Here is a 17,944-nt window from a genome sequence, read left to right on the forward strand (position 1 = left end):
AAACGAAAGGAACATTGTCCGAGAAATGACGGTGAAATTCACCTAACAAAAAAGGAAAGAAAGGAAAAGAAAAGGTTTTGTTAGTAAAAACTAAAAAAAAAAAAAGTTGTTGGAAATATAATTGTAAAATAAAAAAGAATGAAGGTTGGATTATATACCAAAATGGTTTGATATTTGAGCTAAAAATGGTTTAATAAAAAGGCACTTGGGTAAGAGCGCGTGGAGTTTACATCATCGTTTAGATAAAGAGAAAAGTCAACAACTTCCGCCGGTTCAATTTTCAAACTTCACTGAGAGAGAGAGAATCTGTGATGGTTTTGGTTGTTGCTGTCAATGGCTGAGGTCTGTTGTGAAGCAAAATCTCAAAATTATTAGTAAATTGGAAGCGCCAACCAAACCCTCCACAATGCTTTTTCTTTCTTTCTCGTCGCTTTCCCCTTTCATCATTTACCCTCATCTTCAAATTCACTATCTTCTTCTTCTTCTTCTTCTTCTTCCATTTTTCTTCTACTCCATCTTCAAATTCACTCTCTTCTTCCTGTTTACCAACAGGGTTTCTGACGAACACTTTGATTTGGGTTTCATTCTGCTTCCTTCTCCCACAGGTATTGCTTGTTTGTGGTTTGATTCTTTCAATCCGATGGATTTTGTAGATGGGTTTGGTGTTGAATTTCTAGAATGTGATTGGGTTTTTCTGATTTTTGGTTTGATATTGGGTAGGAGTTCGTTTGTTTGATTGTGATGCTGTTTGGGAGCTAATTGCTAGATGCCGTCGATGTGGAGGGATTGTGTGTGCGTGTTTCTGCTCTTGTGCTGTTCATCCATACTTCTTACTGGTGCTGCTCAAACAGAGCCATCTGATGGTAAAGTTTTCTCGGCTGTATGGTCTTTCATGAATTTGCTTCTATGGTCTTGGGTGGTTTAAGTGGATATGGCTGGTTTTACTTTTGCTATGGTCTCAATTTTTGTGATTTCATTATTGTAATTGTCATTTTTTGTTTTGGGATGTGATGGGGGTGCTATCGGTGTGTAAACATAGCCGGTTGCATCTATTGATCCTAGTTCTTGTTATTTATTGATCCTAGTTCTTGTTATTTAATAGTTTCTTTGTAATTTGAGTATTAGTCTCCTTTCATTTCATCAATTAATAGTGTTGTTTCCATTTCAAAAATAAAAAAGGGTTCTTGGTAGCATGGTATGTGGGATGGAATTCCGTGTATCAACTTTGGGAGCTTTTGAGCGTTTGACTTATATTAAGTTGCTTATGAATAATATTTTTGAGTTTGAATGGTTTATTCATCACCGAGTGCTCAATAAGGACTACTGTAAGTCGCAAAGGACGTGGAGGAAATAAATTAAAGTTGCGATGACCACATATGTACGTACAGATTTTCTTGGCAACCAAATGGACTCGGGTTGTGGTTGTCTTGAAGGAATAGTTGAGTGCATTGGTGTCCAGGAAACTCATTGATCAAAAGAAAAAAACTCTTATTATATGGTCTACTAAACAACGATATGCATCTTCCTTCATATACAATTTTTATGCATATGGTACAATTATTTTTAATATGAAATCAGTTCTCGGATGATCAAGCATCTGAACAATTTGATCTGGGAAGTTGACTACCCTCCAATTGGGCTCTCTCTCTCTCTCTTTCGGTTCTGGTGCAAATTTTTGTTCTCCTAACCATTATATAGAAAGGCCATGTAATGGGGGAAATATCATATAGAGTCTTTTTAAGTCTCCTCATCCTATCTTATGATTTATATATCCGCAGTTAAAGCATTGCTAGCAGTTAAGAGGAGTCTAATTGATCCTATGGACCAGCTTATCAGTTGGAGTAAAGGAGATCCTTGCAAAGATAATTGGATTGGAGTAGTATGTTCTGGTGGAGCTGTCGGGAACTTACGTGTCAAAGAAATGTATGTTTCTCCAGCACTCTATCCCCTTCCTTTATGCTGTATTTTCCTCCTTTCCTAAATTGAAACATAAGGAGGAACTCACAAGTCACGGATTTTCGAGAAATATCTTCTATTTTGTTGCACATTTTATTTTTGGAAAACAAAACAACGATAATTGGGAAAGTACAGCAGTTTAAATAATTTTCTTTGTTCTAATGTCACTCATAATATTTAGAAATCAATATAATGGCTTAAACAATCCTCATTTTTCTCCTTCATCTGTTGCAGCCAGCTATTGAATAAAAACCTATCTGGCAATTTAGCTCCTGAGATCAGTCAATTGTCAGCGCTTGAGAAGTTGTAAGTAGTTGACAAGAAGGTTCCATTATTCTATTTATACTCTCATAAACATTCTTTCTGTTATTGATTTTTTCCCCTTTTGGTTTGTCCCGAAAGAAATTTCATGTGGAATGACCTAACTGGTTCAATTCCAAAGGAGATTGGCAGTATGGTGTCGCTGAAACTTTTGTAAGTTAAATCTCACTGATTTCTTCTTGTTTATTTCTATCTCCTGCTTGGGTACCCCTTTCTTTCCTTCACAGTTCATGATTGGAATCTTATAATTTGACTATTTTAAATTACTTCTGCTTATTATTGAATATTGTTGCCACAAGAGAATCTGTCTCAACTTAATTATCCATTTTTTTCTGATCACCAACACCTGGGAATTGTTTCTGTTGTTTTTTCGTTGAGAGACTTGGTTTTGTTCATTGTGTGAGAGAGATCATTCATGAACTTGGGATTCAATTCGTATTAGTAAAAGATTATAGCAAGTTAAGTTACTTAGTTTGTTGTTTGAGAGAGAGATCATTCATGAATTCAGGATTGATTGAGTTAGCAAAACAGGATAGAGAAGTATTACTCAAGTACTAGTTTTTTTAATCTTAGTGTTTTCTGACAGTGAATTTTTATGATGCACAGACTCCTAAATGGAAATAAGCTATCTGGTTCTCTTCCGGATGAGCTTGGTAATCTTGTAAAACTCATCCGGTTCCAAATAGACGAGAATCGAATTTCAGGGCCTATCCCAAAATCATATGCTAACTTGGCCAGTCTGAAGCACCTGTGAGTGAATCTCTTCATCTCCTTGTGGTTTCAAGTTGACCCAAAACACTGTTTTGTTTCTTTAAATAAACTATATCTTTTTTCCTATTTCTTCATTTACTTTGCAGCCACTTCAATAACAACACACTAAGTGGTGAAATTCCATCTGAGCTTTCCAAATTACCCAAGCTTATTCACATGTGAGTATTTATGTTTGTATCTTGTATGAAGATGATCAGTAAAATATTTCTTATCCACAAATTCGTCTCTATGGAAGTGATGAGAAGGCATAATTCCTTTGAATTTTTATGTTCGTTACAGGCTTGTAGATAACAATAATTTGTCGGGTTCTCTGCCACCAGAACTTTCGACCATGCCAATGCTACTTATTCTGTAAGTTCATTTTTGTCATACAGGCAAGTTGCTTATTGCATATTCAAAACTTTATGTTCTCTTTCACTGTTTATCTGCTTTCTCAACAATTATATTATAAGACTGCAAAAGCCCACTGCTTGGAGACCACCTGGAGGTGTCAATATTGAAAAAGAAACAACTTCCATGGTTTACAATTATAAATAACCAAAAATCGCAAAGACCCTATACACTAAGATTCACATAGACGCAATCAAGTGCACAGGGCTCCTAACCTCCTAGGACACCTCAACATCATCAAACATCCTCTTGTTGAGAAAATGGCCCGTGACAAATGCTTGCCTTTTCCATGAAAATAAAATACAAAGGGACCTCCTCCATTGTGGCTCTACAATCCCTTTGAATAACCTAAGACAACCCACAAGAGCACAATTCATATTGAACAGACGCCTCCAATTTTTTTTATCGATATCCTTATAGACCCGTTGCAAAATGCACATAAAGAAAGGTCAAGCACCAAGGAAGAACGGTTTTGGGTGAAATCAATGGGAAAATAGTGTAAAACAAAAGTCTATTTTTTTTATCAAATGATTATTCTTCTCAAATGAGAGAAGAAGTGTTGTGTTTATAGGAAAATATGAGTACAAGGTCTCAAGGGATACTCAAAACTACCCTTCTAACTAACTTTCTTAACCAATCCCTTTTGTCAATTACAAATAACTCTCTCGTTACTAACTCTTAACTCTTGAGTACACCATATTCCACCCCCCTAAAATCAAACTCGTCCTCGAGGATGATTATTTAGGATGCCAATTGTGTAACATTTTGAAAAGCTCCAGCTGTCCATCTTCAATTTGTTGTAAGTGCTTGTAGGAAATCTAGCTTTGCATGGGTAAATTATTACAAGGTTCCCTTTCAAAGTTAACCACCCTTCAAGATTGTCCCAAGCCAAGGAATGGGTCATTTTACTAAATCGATGTACCACAACCATCACAACATCACACTCTCGCTGAGACTTTTGGAAACTCATCAAACAACTGCATTTTTTGATGAACTTCACTGTTTTTTGTACTTTCTACATTTTCAACTACTACAAGGCCCAATATATCAACCTCCCTTTCTTTATCAAACATTTTGTCATAAATTGTGCACATTGTCTTGAAAAGACGATATCTTTGTCACTTTGTGGATTAGACTTTCCCTTGGGAGTGATTAGCGCTCTTTGGAGGATGCAAGAAACTCTATCTTCTCCATTTGGCTCAATGCAATCAGTTTCTTCTATGTCATTTTCATTGTCTTGAGCCATCGAATTCATATTTTCATCAACGTATGCTACTGTTTTACATTGTCGATATTCATTGGACAAGTGTCCCCCTTGGTCACATTTAAAGCATTTGCCTAAGGTAGGTTGATTGTAAGGATCTTGAGCTCTCTTTTTGTAGGTAGTCTCTACTTTCTGCTTTCTCGTCTCTTCTTGCTTCTCTTTCTCCTTTAACAGCTTCTTTCCACTTATTGTGGTAAACGAATGATTGCTCCTCTTCGCTGTTGAATTAACACCTTCTTCATCCTTCTTGGTTAAAGGTAATAATACTATCTTCTCATCCATCCACTAAAATTCATAAATATTCTCTCTTCCCTTATGCAACACACAAGTATCATATTGCCGGTCTCCCCAACAGAATGTGACATACATCCATCTCCAAGACGTCACAAATATTTGATCTTTGTAGCTAGTTCCAATTGTCAATGGAACGGTGTAAATTTTATTAACTTGGACTTCTCCTCCTTTCTTCACCCACCCAATCTTGTAAGCACTTGGATGATGCTCAGTTTTTAAATTCAAGGCTGCCACTAACTTCTTGGAAACAAAATTCTCGCTACTGCCACTATCTATGATGACATTGCAAACTTTGTTGTTGATTGTGCATCTTCTCTCCCTCTCTCTCTTTTAATTGTTTACTTTTTTTTAGTACAAATTGGGGGCGGGGGATTTGAATCCGGGTCCTCTTGTCCTTAGGTAGATACAGATGCCAGAGGAGCTAAGCTCTTGTTGGTGATTGTGCATCTTGTTTTGAAAAGAAAAATGTCGTTGAGGGTGTGATTTTCCCTTTAGTGTGATCAAGATTCTTTGAAGAACACAAAAAACTAGATCTCCATCATCCAGTTCAATAATCTCTGCTGCTTCTTCGCTTTCTTCAATGTTCTCAAACGATTCTTCGTCTTCTTTATCAATAAATGCCACTGTTTTGCGTTAAGGACAAGCATGGAAGGGTGCTCTGTTTGGCCACACGTATAGAAAATGCCTCTGAAGGGTTGAACATAAGGATTTTGGTCATTCTTCATGCCATTTGCTTATGTTTTCTTCTCTACCACAACTTCTTGATTATCTTTCTCCACTTCCTTGCCTTTATTTGTGGCTGGTGGATTGACAATATCCTTGTTCTTGCTACTAAAGTTGGTTCTTCTACTTGTGCATGCTGCCTTTCTTGATTCATTCTTGGAATGAATCTCATTCAATTCCTCCACTATCTCGGCAAAAGCAATAGCATCAGTTAAAAAATGAAAAGCTTGGAGTTTACCTTTTCTTTGATATATGTTGGTGATATATGATTAAATTTACCTTCAACCACCAGCTTAAGCTTTTGGGTGAATTGGTGGTTTAATAATATCCATTTGAATGCTGCCGATTAAATGATGATCATTTTCCACCAAATTAGTTCATGCTCCCAACTGGTGGAATTCTTCTACTTAATCAACTACCGTCTTTTGATCCTTGTTGTCAATTTTGATATTGGCTGTGTTCATAGTTGGGAGGAAGAAATCTCTTCTTCATCAATTTCTTCATCTTGTCCCGAGAACGAATGGACCTCTTCTCTTGTCTTCCACGGTTCACTTCTAATTGGTCCCACCATACCGAGGCTCCTCCTTTCAACTTGAGAGTTACCAACTTCACCTTCTTATGATCCGCAGTATTCACGTCAAAGAAATTCTCCACATTTTTGATTCAATGAAGAAACACTTCAATATCTCTCTTTCCACTAAAAACCGTCAAATAAATCTTCGTTTTGTAAGCTTGAGCTTCAAATCTTTCTTCTCTTCTTCTTCTTAGAGTGTAAAAATCTTCTTCTTGATCATCTTCAGTTGATGAATTTGAATCTTGGGATTCTTGGGTGCCTTTCTTGATTTAGTTGTCTTCTTAGATTTTCTTGGACTTGTCTTTGAATTCTTGCCTCCAAAAGAGTGTGGGACATTAAAGAGTGAAAGAAGGCTATTTGCCTGAGAGATCGCTTGAGGCGCTCCCCTCTTCTCTTGGGCGAGAAATTGAGTCTGTCTTAGACTATTAGTTCTTTGGTATTCTTCCTGATTTCTTCCAATCCTTATCGGTCCACTGCCTTGTCTTCTCCTTCCTCTCCATTCTTGCTCAAATGGTTGATCATGCTCTCGAAAATTGCTGCCATTCTTTCAATCCTCCAGGCAAGAGTGTCCATGCTTTTTTGAAGATTGGTTAACGTAAATGAATTCCCTCCAAAGAAGTCTCAATGGACAGCAAGCGTCGTGTTGAAGTTCTTGGAGAGAGGAGTTTCTTCCACCTCTTGTTCTTCCTCACGATGAGCTTCCTCAATGGGCTGATTAGCTCTTCTATCGGTCATCGGTCTCGAATCTTGGAGTTGTTCTTATACCAATTTTAGTGTAAACCAAAAATCTAATTTTTTATCCAATTATTATTCTTCTCAAATGAGAGGAGTGTTGTATTTATAGGAAAATATGAGTCAAGGTCCTAAGGAATTCAAAACTACCCTTCTAACTAAATGTCTTATCCAACCCCTTTTCTCAATTGCAATTAGCTCTCTCATTACTAACTCTTAACTCTCGGGTAGACAAGAAAAGGAAGATCTTTGGATTGAAGTAAATGAAGGAGCAGCTTTCTTATTTGAAAGAGCAATCTATTTGGTTTGAGCGTTTTAGATAATATTCTTTGTATGTTGTTATGGGCACTCAGTAGTGCATTCCTAATAAATTAGTGTTGGAAGACATCAATCACATGCACGAAGATTTGGGATAGAATTTGAGACTTTTTGTGTTAAAATGACTCTGAATAGGGGATGTTGCTTTATGATGGACATGGTACTTCAGCATTTGTTGTTTCATGGTAGACTAGCGGAAGAGATTTTTCTGGAAGCATTTCCTTTTTTTTTTTTTTTTTTTTGTGAATATTTGGTTGGAAAGCAAGATAGGTTTTTCTACAAGGATGTCAGTGGGCTTCGTGTAGTTTCGTTGGAGCACCTTCTTGTAGTTTGGTTGTTTTTTGTGGTCTTTTTGCTTGTCAATGTATTTACTTTTTCCCTCAATGAAATCAAGTTTTTCTCGTAATATTTTATTTTTAAAAGTAGATGGGTGAGGAGGTTTGGGGTTTGACTTGCTTTAATGCTTCCCTTTAGCCATGTACAATTAATCTACTTTCTTTGTATTTTTATTCTCCTTTGTTGATTCTTAACTGTGGGAAAATTTCTTCAAATTTTCAGTTTCTTATTGACTGGACCTTCTGCGGAGAAATTTAACCGAAATTTAAATGAGATTTGTATTTTATGTTTAACTTCAAAGGCGTGGCATTGGAATAATTTTATTTGTTTATTATTATTTTACTTGATCACCTTGTCATAGGTTGTCGTCTGCTCTTTAACTTCGTTGTATTGTATTTGGTATGCAAGGAAAAATTATTGAGATGTATCTACAACTACATCAATATTTTACCCTTGCTGGCTGCATGTGTTTTTTCTTGGATGGGAAAAAAATGATGACATATGGTTTCCATAATGTTTTGTTTTTCAATACACACACACACACACATATGTATGTATATGTTTACTCACCTCTATGCTGGCTTTGGCAGGCAACTTGATAGCAACAACTTCGATGGGGAAATTCCAGCATCTTATGAAAATTTTCCTGAATTAGTGAAATTGTAAGTGTTCCTTTCGGTTTGCACCTTCCACACTATTCATTTCTATATTTCTACGATAGAACGGCTCTAAAATCTAATGATGTTCATACTCCTCTTTTTGAAAAAGGATATATGTTAAGGTGATCCATTAGGATTTTAATATTTTATTATCGTATTTTACACTTACATATTTGCTTTGGAATGTAAACCATGAAGATAGTATGCTTTTGAAGACATCCCAAGTTCTTTTCTTTAAACAAAAATATGTAAAACCAATAAGCGATTTGCTTCATGAATCTTCTCAATGGGCGCTAACGTTTTTCTCTTCCACCATTATGGTTCTCCCAGAAGTCTAAGGAATTGCAGTTTGAAGGGGCCGATTCCTAATTTTAGCAAGTTAGCAAACCTCAGTTACTTGTAAGTTACCCTCTGTAGGTTTTTACTTTTGTTCCAGTAAATTTTGCATTCTCTTTCTTTTTCTGGCTAATGATAATAGTTATGGTATTTGTTACCTTGCTTGTTCTACAGAGATCTTAGCTGGAACCATTTTACTGGACTCATACCCCCTTACAACCTCTCTTCTAGAATGACAACAATGTATGTGAATGCCTTGTGTTGATTATCAATTAACTTGCATTTGTAGGCTTTCATTTTAGACTTTCACTTAACTTTCGTGAAAAATTATGTTTTGTCTGGAAATTTTCTGACAGTTTCTTTCATGCTTAATATATCTGTTGATTTTGTAGAATTTTGTCAAACAACCAGCTGAATGGATCAATACCCAGAAGTTTCTCCAATCTCCCTATCCTCCAGAAACTGTAAGATTCAAGATTGTATCTGGTTTTTATGCATGGTCTTATAAATTCTTGTATGAAATAATGGCTACGTTTGTTAAAGCATCTTAGTTACATTTTTTTCATCTCAGCGATTTAATAATGTAGCATTTTCTTTATGCGGTCACTTAATATAATTCAGCATTATCAATTTCTCTTCCTTGCAGGTCACTTGAGAATAACTTTCTGAATGGTTCTGTACCTTCTGCTCTATGGGAGAAAATGTCCTTCGATTCAAGTGACCGACTTACACTGTAAATCCTTTATCCAAAAAAATAGGACACAAACTTTCAACTTTCTTGGAGTTTCATTTCTTTTTTAAGCATTAAAAGCTGCACTTCATGGAGTGAAATCTGAGGAGGGTAAATTTCTTCATGATTTATGAATGATGATCTCTCTTTTATTGAATCCAGCGATCTTCGGAACAATTCGTTTTCTGACATTTCTGGAAGCACAAACCCTCCTGCTAATGTCACCCTAAGGTATTCATTTTATTCATTTCTGGTTCTTTAATTGTTACTGATGTCTGTCGGAGAAGTTGAGAGTCCCACATTGGAAAAACCAAGGAGACTCATACTCCATATAATATAGATGGACTACTCCTCTCATTGCCAATTGGTTTTGAGATGGAATCAGAACCCATTAAACCCAAACGGGTATTTGGTCTAAGATAGGTGAACCCAAAGAGGCACCATCTTGAGGGGGCATATTGGAGAAGTTGAGAGTCCCACATTGGAAAAACCAAGGGGACTCATACTCCATATAATATAGATACTCCTCTCATTGCCAATTGGTGATGGAACCCCATACTATCAAATTTAACAATGTCCAATGAAAGCCCATGGAATTACTCATGTTTTTTTAATAACAACTTCCACTGAGAAAAAATGAACGAATACAAGGCATAAAAAGAACCAAGCCCAAAAAAATTCCAAAAGACACCAATGAAATTTCTCATGTATCCTACTCCACAGTCGCTAATCTAAGACTTTCACTAACAAAATCGTCACTTTGGTTAGCAGTGGTCTCTCGTAGGTGCATCCTCAGCTTTTGTTACCTTCACTCTCTATTTTTGCAGTTACAAATATTTTCATGCCCTATAGTGATGAAAGCTTTTTCCTTGATTTTATATTTTATTTTTTAGGTAGGAATTTATGTGTCAAACTGACAGTTTCTATCATAGGAAAGTACCGTTTAGATGCCCTACACAGATGAGTTTATCTTTGTCATTAGAAATATTGCTGATGTCTAATATACCCACTTAAATATTTATTGTAGATTGATGGCTGTATTTGTTTTTTAATAATGTCTCTTGTCCACAAAATTTAAGTTATTACTGAATTATATGTATGCATGGAATTCAGAATTTCAGATGTCTGAGTTGTCTTTTTTCCTCATTGGTAATCATCATGTTTGCTCTGTTAGGACTTGAAAGAGTTATTTGGCTTATTATTTTCAGAAACCTGCTTTCTATTGTTCTCATTCAACCATCTTTCATTCTTAAGGCTTGGAGGGAATCCAATCTGCAAAATTTTGAGCGGACAAAACACTGACAAGTTCTGTAAGTCAAAAAATGTAGAGGATGGGCTTCATAGAAGTTCAAGGAGTTCCAGTAAAACATGTCCAGTTAGCAGTTGTCCAACTGACAGTTTCTTTGAATTAGTGCCAGACACTCCTGACCCATGTTTTTGTGCATCACCCCTTGGGATTGGATATAGGCTGAAAAGTCCAAGTTTTTCCTACTTTCCTCCATATGTGAATTCATTTGAAGCGTATCTGTCTAAGGAACTCAGTTTGGTGAAGCATCAATTGTTAATTGATTCGTACGATTGGGAGGGTTCTCGCTTGAGGATGTATCTGAAGATTTTTCCATCATTCGATAGTGGTACTCATAAATTGGATGTAAATGAGACATTTCTAATTACAGAGCAATTTATGTCGTGGAGTTTTACCCGTAATAACGTGTTTGGCCCATACGAGCTTCTCAACTTCACATTCCCTGACCATTTTCAGACTGGTATGTATTTTGTTTTGCGATTTTCCTTTTAAATAATGGTGAGTACACCAATTAATATGTTGTTTAACTGTTCTTGTGAGCTAGTATTAGTCAAAAGTGAACATTTATTCTTTTGTATACTAGAGTCCTTAATTAGTAGTTGATCATCTTTTGTATACGTTGATATAATCTTTTGAAATCTTCATCAAGTGTTGAAGCCATCTGGTATACTTTAGACAAATTTGACACATCCTTTACATCTAACGGTTAGATCCTTTTAAGTTCACAAGTTTTATTTAACAAGTAATAAGAATCTAATTTTTATTTCACTGATAAATGTTGTAGGGTCAAGCGGGTTATTCCGTGAGATTAGTCGAGGTATGCGTAAGCTGGCTCGGACACTCACGGATATAAGAAAATAAAAAAAATAAAAAAAATAATAAGAATCTAACTTTAAAAAAGTCATTTGTATAAAAATAGAGGTCCACAATATTTAAGGACATCTGTGACTTAGTGTTGTGTCCCATTAGCTTTGATGAACCTATTTATGCTCAACGTATTTTGCCATAACAGAATCTTATCTAAGAAGAATTATATCCAGATATTTGTTGGCGTCACCGTCTCTATAATGCTGACTGAGTTTTGTTTAATGTGTATGTTTATTTCCAAATTTGTGTCCTTATTTGCTTGAAAATATGAGTTTCAATTATTATTATTTTTTTTTTTATTCTTTGATTTTCTGTTGCAGTATTCTACAAATCTAACCTTACAAGTTTATCAGTGCAGTCATTTTCCAGACAGAGAAGATGGGCATTAGTACGGGCGCTACAGTTGGCATTATAGTTGGATCTGTTTTTTGTATTCTTGCGATCGTTGCAGTTACTGTACTTCTGTTCACTAGGCATTCTAGATACCGTCACAACTTGTCAAGGAAAAATCTCTGTAAGTATGGTAGAACGGACGATCAAATTAAACTCTGATAATGGTGGCATAAAGTGCATTGAAAATTTCTTTTTATTGCAGCTTCAACTATTAATCTGAAAATTGATGGTGTAAAAGCATTTTCATTCAAGGACCTGCAATTGGCTACTGGAAATTTCAACCAATCAAGTCAAGTTGGCCGAGGAGGTTATGGCAAGGTCTATAAAGGCATACTATCAGATAATTCCGTTGTAGCCATCAAGCGTGCAGAAAAAGGATCCTTACAAGGCCAAAAAGAATTTTTGACTGAGATAAAACTCTTATCACGGTTGCATCACCGAAACTTAGTATCCCTAATAGGATATTGTGATGAAGAAGGGGAACAAGTATGTTGCTCGCTTTATTTTTCTTTATTTAGGTCTTATGATAGGCGTTGAGCTTATCATGTATCAAATAATATCTTGTTCTTTTATGGTTTCTATGAAGTGAAGGCAAGGTAGTAAGTTGGTTTCAGAAAAGTAATTCATTCTGGGAAGTAATTCTAATAGGGCATGTATCAGGAAGATGTTGCTATGCTTTTCATTGATTTCTGCTGATTTATTTTTTGCTGTCTTTCTACAGATGCTGGTGTATGAGTTTATGCCGAATGGAACTTTGCGGGACTGGCTTTCTAGTTTTGAATTTTCAGGTATTGGCCTTAGCAATTATTTTATTTGTTCTGAACCCTAATCTATGCCCAATTCCCCATGGGCCCCCATTGTACTTGATTAAAAGTGCTCTTGGGACTAGACATATCTGGTATCCCGTGTTGCCTCTTAGATCCGTAAATAGTATTGGTTCACTTCAAATTACCTTTTTTGGATAAGAAACAATTTCATGTATTAGTCCAATGGATGTACAAAGGCTCCCTATCAAAGGGAGTACAAAAGATGAGACCAATTTGCAACAAAAGAAATTCTAGGTTGTGGTCTTTTAGGGGTTGATAATGTTTACACCCAAAGAGAGCTATAAAATTAGAAGATTCAAGAATATGATCATTCCTCTCTTCCTACATCTTTGACAAAACCACACAAATGAAGCTAGTCATAGTTAATTATGACGTTCATTTTTCCTCAAGGTCACCGTGCATGGGGGTTATCTTTTTGGTTTCTAGATGGGATGTGATGGAAGCTTTTTTTGTAATTATTCCGTTTTTTTTAAAGAAAACCTATTCCTTGGTGATGAATGTCTTTACCCTTATTTCATATTCTTTTGGTCAAATGAAATTACTAATTTTCTGATAAAATACACACTTGTTTTCAAAACTTTCTGATGGTGAAATCAGAATGCTTTACTTTTTTTTATTTTGTGTGCAAAAGATGGTTCTGAACATTGTTCACCCATTCCTAATACAGCCGCTTGCTTTCATATATATGTTGATGCTGTAAGATTATTCAAGGTTTTCTTTTGCATCGAATTTTGGTTGCACCATTAACTTCGACTGTTCTATGGCAGATCAAAGTACATCAACAGTAAGTCTGAATTTTCGTATGAGATTACGAATTTCACTGGGTTCAGCTAAAGGTATACTGTATCTCCATACTGAAGCAAATCCTCCTATATTTCACCGAGACATCAAAGCTAGAAACATACTTCTCGATGCTAAGTTCACGGCTAAAGTGGCTGATTTTGGATTGTCACGTCTTGCTCCTGATCTAAATTACGAGGGGGACGTTCCTGGACATATATCTACTGTTGTGAAGGGTACCCCTGTAAGTTTATCTCAGCGAAAATGGTCTACATAAAGCATCTAAAATTTTTAGGAATGTCCTGTGGTTATTTATTGTCTATTTGGAATGAACACTATGTTTTTTGTTAGCTTTTCTGAGTGTTCTATATATCATGCAGGGTTATCTTGATCCAGAGTACTTTTTAACCCATAAACTGACAGACAAAAGTGATGTCTATAGCCTAGGAGTTGTATTCTTGGAGCTCTTAACGGGCATGCACCCTATTCAGCACGGCAAAAACATTGTCCGTGAGGTATATTTCCTTTCACCGTTCGTCTTTTACATCTCATTTTCTTATATAATCATAATCAACAGTCAACACTTCCACAGGAAATATCCTTGGCATTCAATTGGTTTCAAAAACTGCATTAGGCATTGGCCTCAGCTTCGTTATTTTGTCATCTATTCTCATTTTCTCAATTTTGATTCCTTAACCTTCACTTAATTCTAATAATTTTTCCGTGTACTTTCCTTGCTTCAAAGTGCACTATTGGTCTCCCATTCACTGTCCAATTAAATAGTAATTGAAAACTACAGGGCTCATGAGGAAACCGATGCAATATCGAGTTACATAGTTGCATATAATACAAATTTTAGAAGTGGCTTCATCCTAGCCTCCATCTTTTCTTAACTACTCTTTCCAAGATAGATAGCGTTGAGTAAACAGATAGGATGTTCACAAAATCCTAACAAATGAGGGGGCCTTGGCTCAAGGAGTTAGGAGAAGACCTTATTTGGCTCTAGATTGTGGATCCTACTACTAAAATACATCAATTTTATACTCTATTAACATTCTTACACTGTTGGTCCTAGAAGTTTAGGACTCCTCAAAGATGGGGATATTTGAGACAAGGTGTGGAATTCTGAACTCTTTAAATCCGTAGTGTACAGAGTTAATTTGAAATAAAATTGATGTATTTTTAGTTGTAGGACTCAAACTCTATGGATCAAACAAAGAGTGGTGTTCACAACTTCACACCTCCTAACTTCCTACTCTCCAACTAAGCACTCCCTTTATAGTTCACAACTCCACTCTTTGCCTCAAATGCCCTTTAAGTGGTTTAAGAAAATTATTGTTAGTGTAAAAAAAGAGAACAAAGGGTTAAAAACTGCAAAGTAGATGAACTAATATTGTAGTCCTAACTTTTTCTTTCGACATGTTATGTTTACATCAGGTAAAATTGGCTCATCAAATGGGAACAGTTCTTTCAATTGTAGACTCAACGTTGGGTTCTTTTGCACCTGATTGTTTAGAGAGGTTTGTTGCTTTAGCCATCAGTTGTTGCCATGACAATCCCGATGAACGGCCGTCCATGCTGGTTGTGGTAAGGGAGTTGGAGAACATATTGAACATGATGCCTGACGATAGTGGCGCATTGTATTCAGACTTGTCAACAAAATCAAGTGCCAGACTTCCATCCTCACCGACATCAACGTCTGGCTTCAGCCGAGATCATTTTGCATCGGGAAGCATTTCAGGGAGCGATCTTGTCAGTGGTGTCATGCCAACCATCAGACCTCGGTGACATCTTGTTTGGCTTCTGCTTGATGCTTGTTAGTTCATAGTTGTGTAACCATGTTCTTTTGAATCTGAATCTGTTTAGCCAATGTTTCTGATACTAAGTAGTAGGATTCATAGGAAAGAGGCCTCTTCAAAACTAGGAAGAGTAAAGAGAGTTCTGATTTTTACTCATTATATATGTATATTTAAAATTGAAGAAAGCGCGAAAAGCGTTAAATTTGCATTTTGAATTGAAAATTGACTCGTATTGTACAGATGATGATTGGAATGTAAGATATCGAAGAAAGTATTTATCCTAAATCGAGTTTTATGTTTGGAATAGCATAGAGATAAAGATTCTAGCTTAGAGAAAGTACACATCATTAAGGAGTAAGATTTTTCTAATTCATTTGATCACATTAAATCATTTGAAAATAAAACTTTTGTTTCTCCCTCAATCTTAAGAATTCAAAGCCAAATAAAGTTAGAATATAGAGATGAGTGAGTAATTCTTGTTCTTTTGTGTCAAATCTCTTGGACTTTCCCTCAATTCTTCTTTATGAATTCTTTTTCTCAAAATATCAACAAAAAAATTTCCCATGAACGTTGTACCATGAAAAACCCAAGGTCGAGGTATCGTTTCAGCCATCATTTGATTAAAGATTATGAACTAAATCATGTACTTTGTAAAAGCTTATGAACATTCAATCAATTGGTTGTGCCAACTTGCTATATGACATTCAGTTTAATTCTCTATATTTATTGCCAGTTTGCTATTAGCCACCTATATACTATACCTTTAATATGAAATAAGAAATTGCAATGTAAGATAATATATTAGATTCAAAAGGGAGAAGACATCAGTGGAATTATAAATTGAAGTAAAAAAAAAAAGGGAGAGAGAATGTCTTTAATTTTAGGTTTTTTCTCCAAAATTTTTAAGCTAAATGTTGAGATAAATTACAAGTTTAGTTTCTATTTATAAACCTAATAAATAAAATTGATGGATATATTGAATACTAATTTGAGTGAGTTTGTGTTTATGTACAAACCTACACGTTATGTTAAGAACCTATTAAAGTAGCTCATTTATGGTTATTAAATTGGTAGAGTTTACCAATTGGTATGCATAATCCAATAATAATTGATAAGGATAGTTGTAAATGTATCAATTACAATAAAAATATCAGCATATATAACTACGTTAAAAGAAAATTACAAATATAATACACTCCATTTACTTTTAATCTTTCACTAAATATTCTTTCTTTTGTTTGGACTAATAATTAATTATATTGTAATTTTATTTTTCATCCTTATCTAAATAAAAATAAATATGCAAATCAAGAAAAATTTAAGTTACAAATAAAAGGATTGAAACTTAATAATCAAATTAAAACTAAACTCAAAATTGGACGATTAAACTTAGAATACCAAATAAATGTATGATCATATTAAAGTAAAGATAAATCATTTTGAATGATAATTTTTTTTTAAATATTTATAAATACAACAAAATATCACAACTTATATGTAATAAATTACGACAAATCTAGGTAGAATATTAAATTCAAATAGATACATATAGTAGTTTATTTTATTTTATCTCAATCTACCATTGATAGACTCCTATTAATGTACTGATAAACATTGAAAATCTAACCATTATCAAATGTATATTAATATTTACATAATTTTCCTAAATTATCTTTTATTTTTTTTAAATAAAAAACTAAAAAGAGGAAAAAGGAAATAGAGATTTTAGGTAAATGGGATATAGAATGGATATTCTTTGTATAATAATCCGTTGACTAAATACAAAAACACAAAAAGGAAAGTTGTTTGTTTTCTACCAAAACAATGGGCTCTTCTCTCTCTATCTCTCTTCCCCATTTCCCCTTTTTCTTCTTCTTCTTCTTCTTCTTTTCTATTCTTACCTTTTTCTTCCCTTCAAAATAAGTAATTCCAATTTTAAGATTTTTCATTCAAATTAATTCTTCTAAATATTTATAGACTTCTACCCATTCATTTTATTGTATATGTAAATATTTTGGTTCATTTTACTATACTTGAAAACAACTATAATTTTTATTTATGCATATTCTTTTTTCATTTTGATGTAATGTTGTACTTTTAATAATATTTTTTATTACATGAAAATTATTACTCTTACTTAAACAATTTCAATAAAAAATAACTTTTGAATGTGATTAAATTTAAGATTTTAATTAAGCATATAGAAACTAAAATTTAAGTAGTATTTTAACAATGATGTGTATAGGTATGCTTTTCTATTTTAACAAACTTCGAATATGGAACTATTAATTCAACTTTGTCATGGCATTTTCTCCACCCAAAACTTTTATATATTCCATTTCAAGTTCTCTATCTTTCAATTTCTTTTACTTCATTCCATTAATTGAAAAGAATTAAATCATTTAATATATATATATATAAATGTAGATAGATTAAAGTGATATGTTAGAAAGTGGTAGGTTGATTATTTAATCATGGAGTTTAACTTTAAACATAAAACTCGAAAACATTAATTAAACATAGGATCTATATATAAGATGTTGATTAGTTATGATGTCAATTCAATTA

General features: G+C 34.5%; 1 protein-coding gene across 2 annotated transcripts; it reads left to right on the plus strand.

The window, feature by feature from the left end:
• Nucleotides 1-282: 282 nt before the first annotated feature.
• LOC101210187 (probable LRR receptor-like serine/threonine-protein kinase At1g06840) lies at nucleotides 283-15,661 on the plus strand. Of its 2 annotated transcripts, none has more exons than XM_031884291.1 (21): nucleotides 283-605; nucleotides 721-863; nucleotides 1,829-1,923; nucleotides 2,191-2,262; nucleotides 2,359-2,430; nucleotides 2,884-3,027; nucleotides 3,135-3,206; nucleotides 3,328-3,399; nucleotides 8,270-8,341; nucleotides 8,669-8,737; nucleotides 8,849-8,917; nucleotides 9,067-9,138; nucleotides 9,321-9,407; nucleotides 9,567-9,635; nucleotides 10,659-11,170; nucleotides 11,936-12,091; nucleotides 12,173-12,456; nucleotides 12,692-12,758; nucleotides 13,565-13,821; nucleotides 13,958-14,092; nucleotides 15,015-15,661. In XM_031884291.1, exons 1-21 carry the CDS (start codon nucleotides 407-409, stop codon nucleotides 15,363-15,365), a joined length of 3,069 nt encoding a protein of 1,022 aa, XP_031740151.1. In that variant the 5' UTR covers nucleotides 283-406; the 3' UTR covers nucleotides 15,366-15,661. The 2 variants fall into 2 exon arrangements, with proteins under 2 accessions (XP_031740151.1, XP_011653732.1); XM_011655430.2 differs by having other exon boundaries at nucleotides 406-605; nucleotides 1,779-1,923.
• The last annotated feature ends 2,283 nt before the right edge of the window (nucleotides 15,662-17,944 follow it).

This window comes from Cucumis sativus, chromosome 4 (assembly GCF_000004075.3).
Source record: "Cucumis sativus cultivar 9930 chromosome 4, Cucumber_9930_V3, whole genome shotgun sequence".
NCBI lineage: Eukaryota > Viridiplantae > Streptophyta > Magnoliopsida > Cucurbitales > Cucurbitaceae > Cucumis > Cucumis sativus.

What these genes read in the sequence shown, in the direction of transcription:
- LOC101210187 (XM_031884291.1), top strand. Translation starts at nt 407, where the DNA reads ATGCTTTTTCTTTCTTTCTCGTCGCTTTCCCCTTTCATCATTTACCCT. An exon ending in TCTGCTTCCTTCTCCCACAG is followed by an intron (nt 606 to 720) that starts GTATTGCTTGTT and finishes GATATTGGGTAG; the next exon opens with GAGTTCGTTTGTTTGATTGT. An exon ending in CTTGTCAAGGAAAAATCTCT is followed by an intron (nt 12,092 to 12,172) that starts GTAAGTATGGTA and finishes TTTTTATTGCAG; the next exon opens with CTTCAACTATTAATCTGAAA.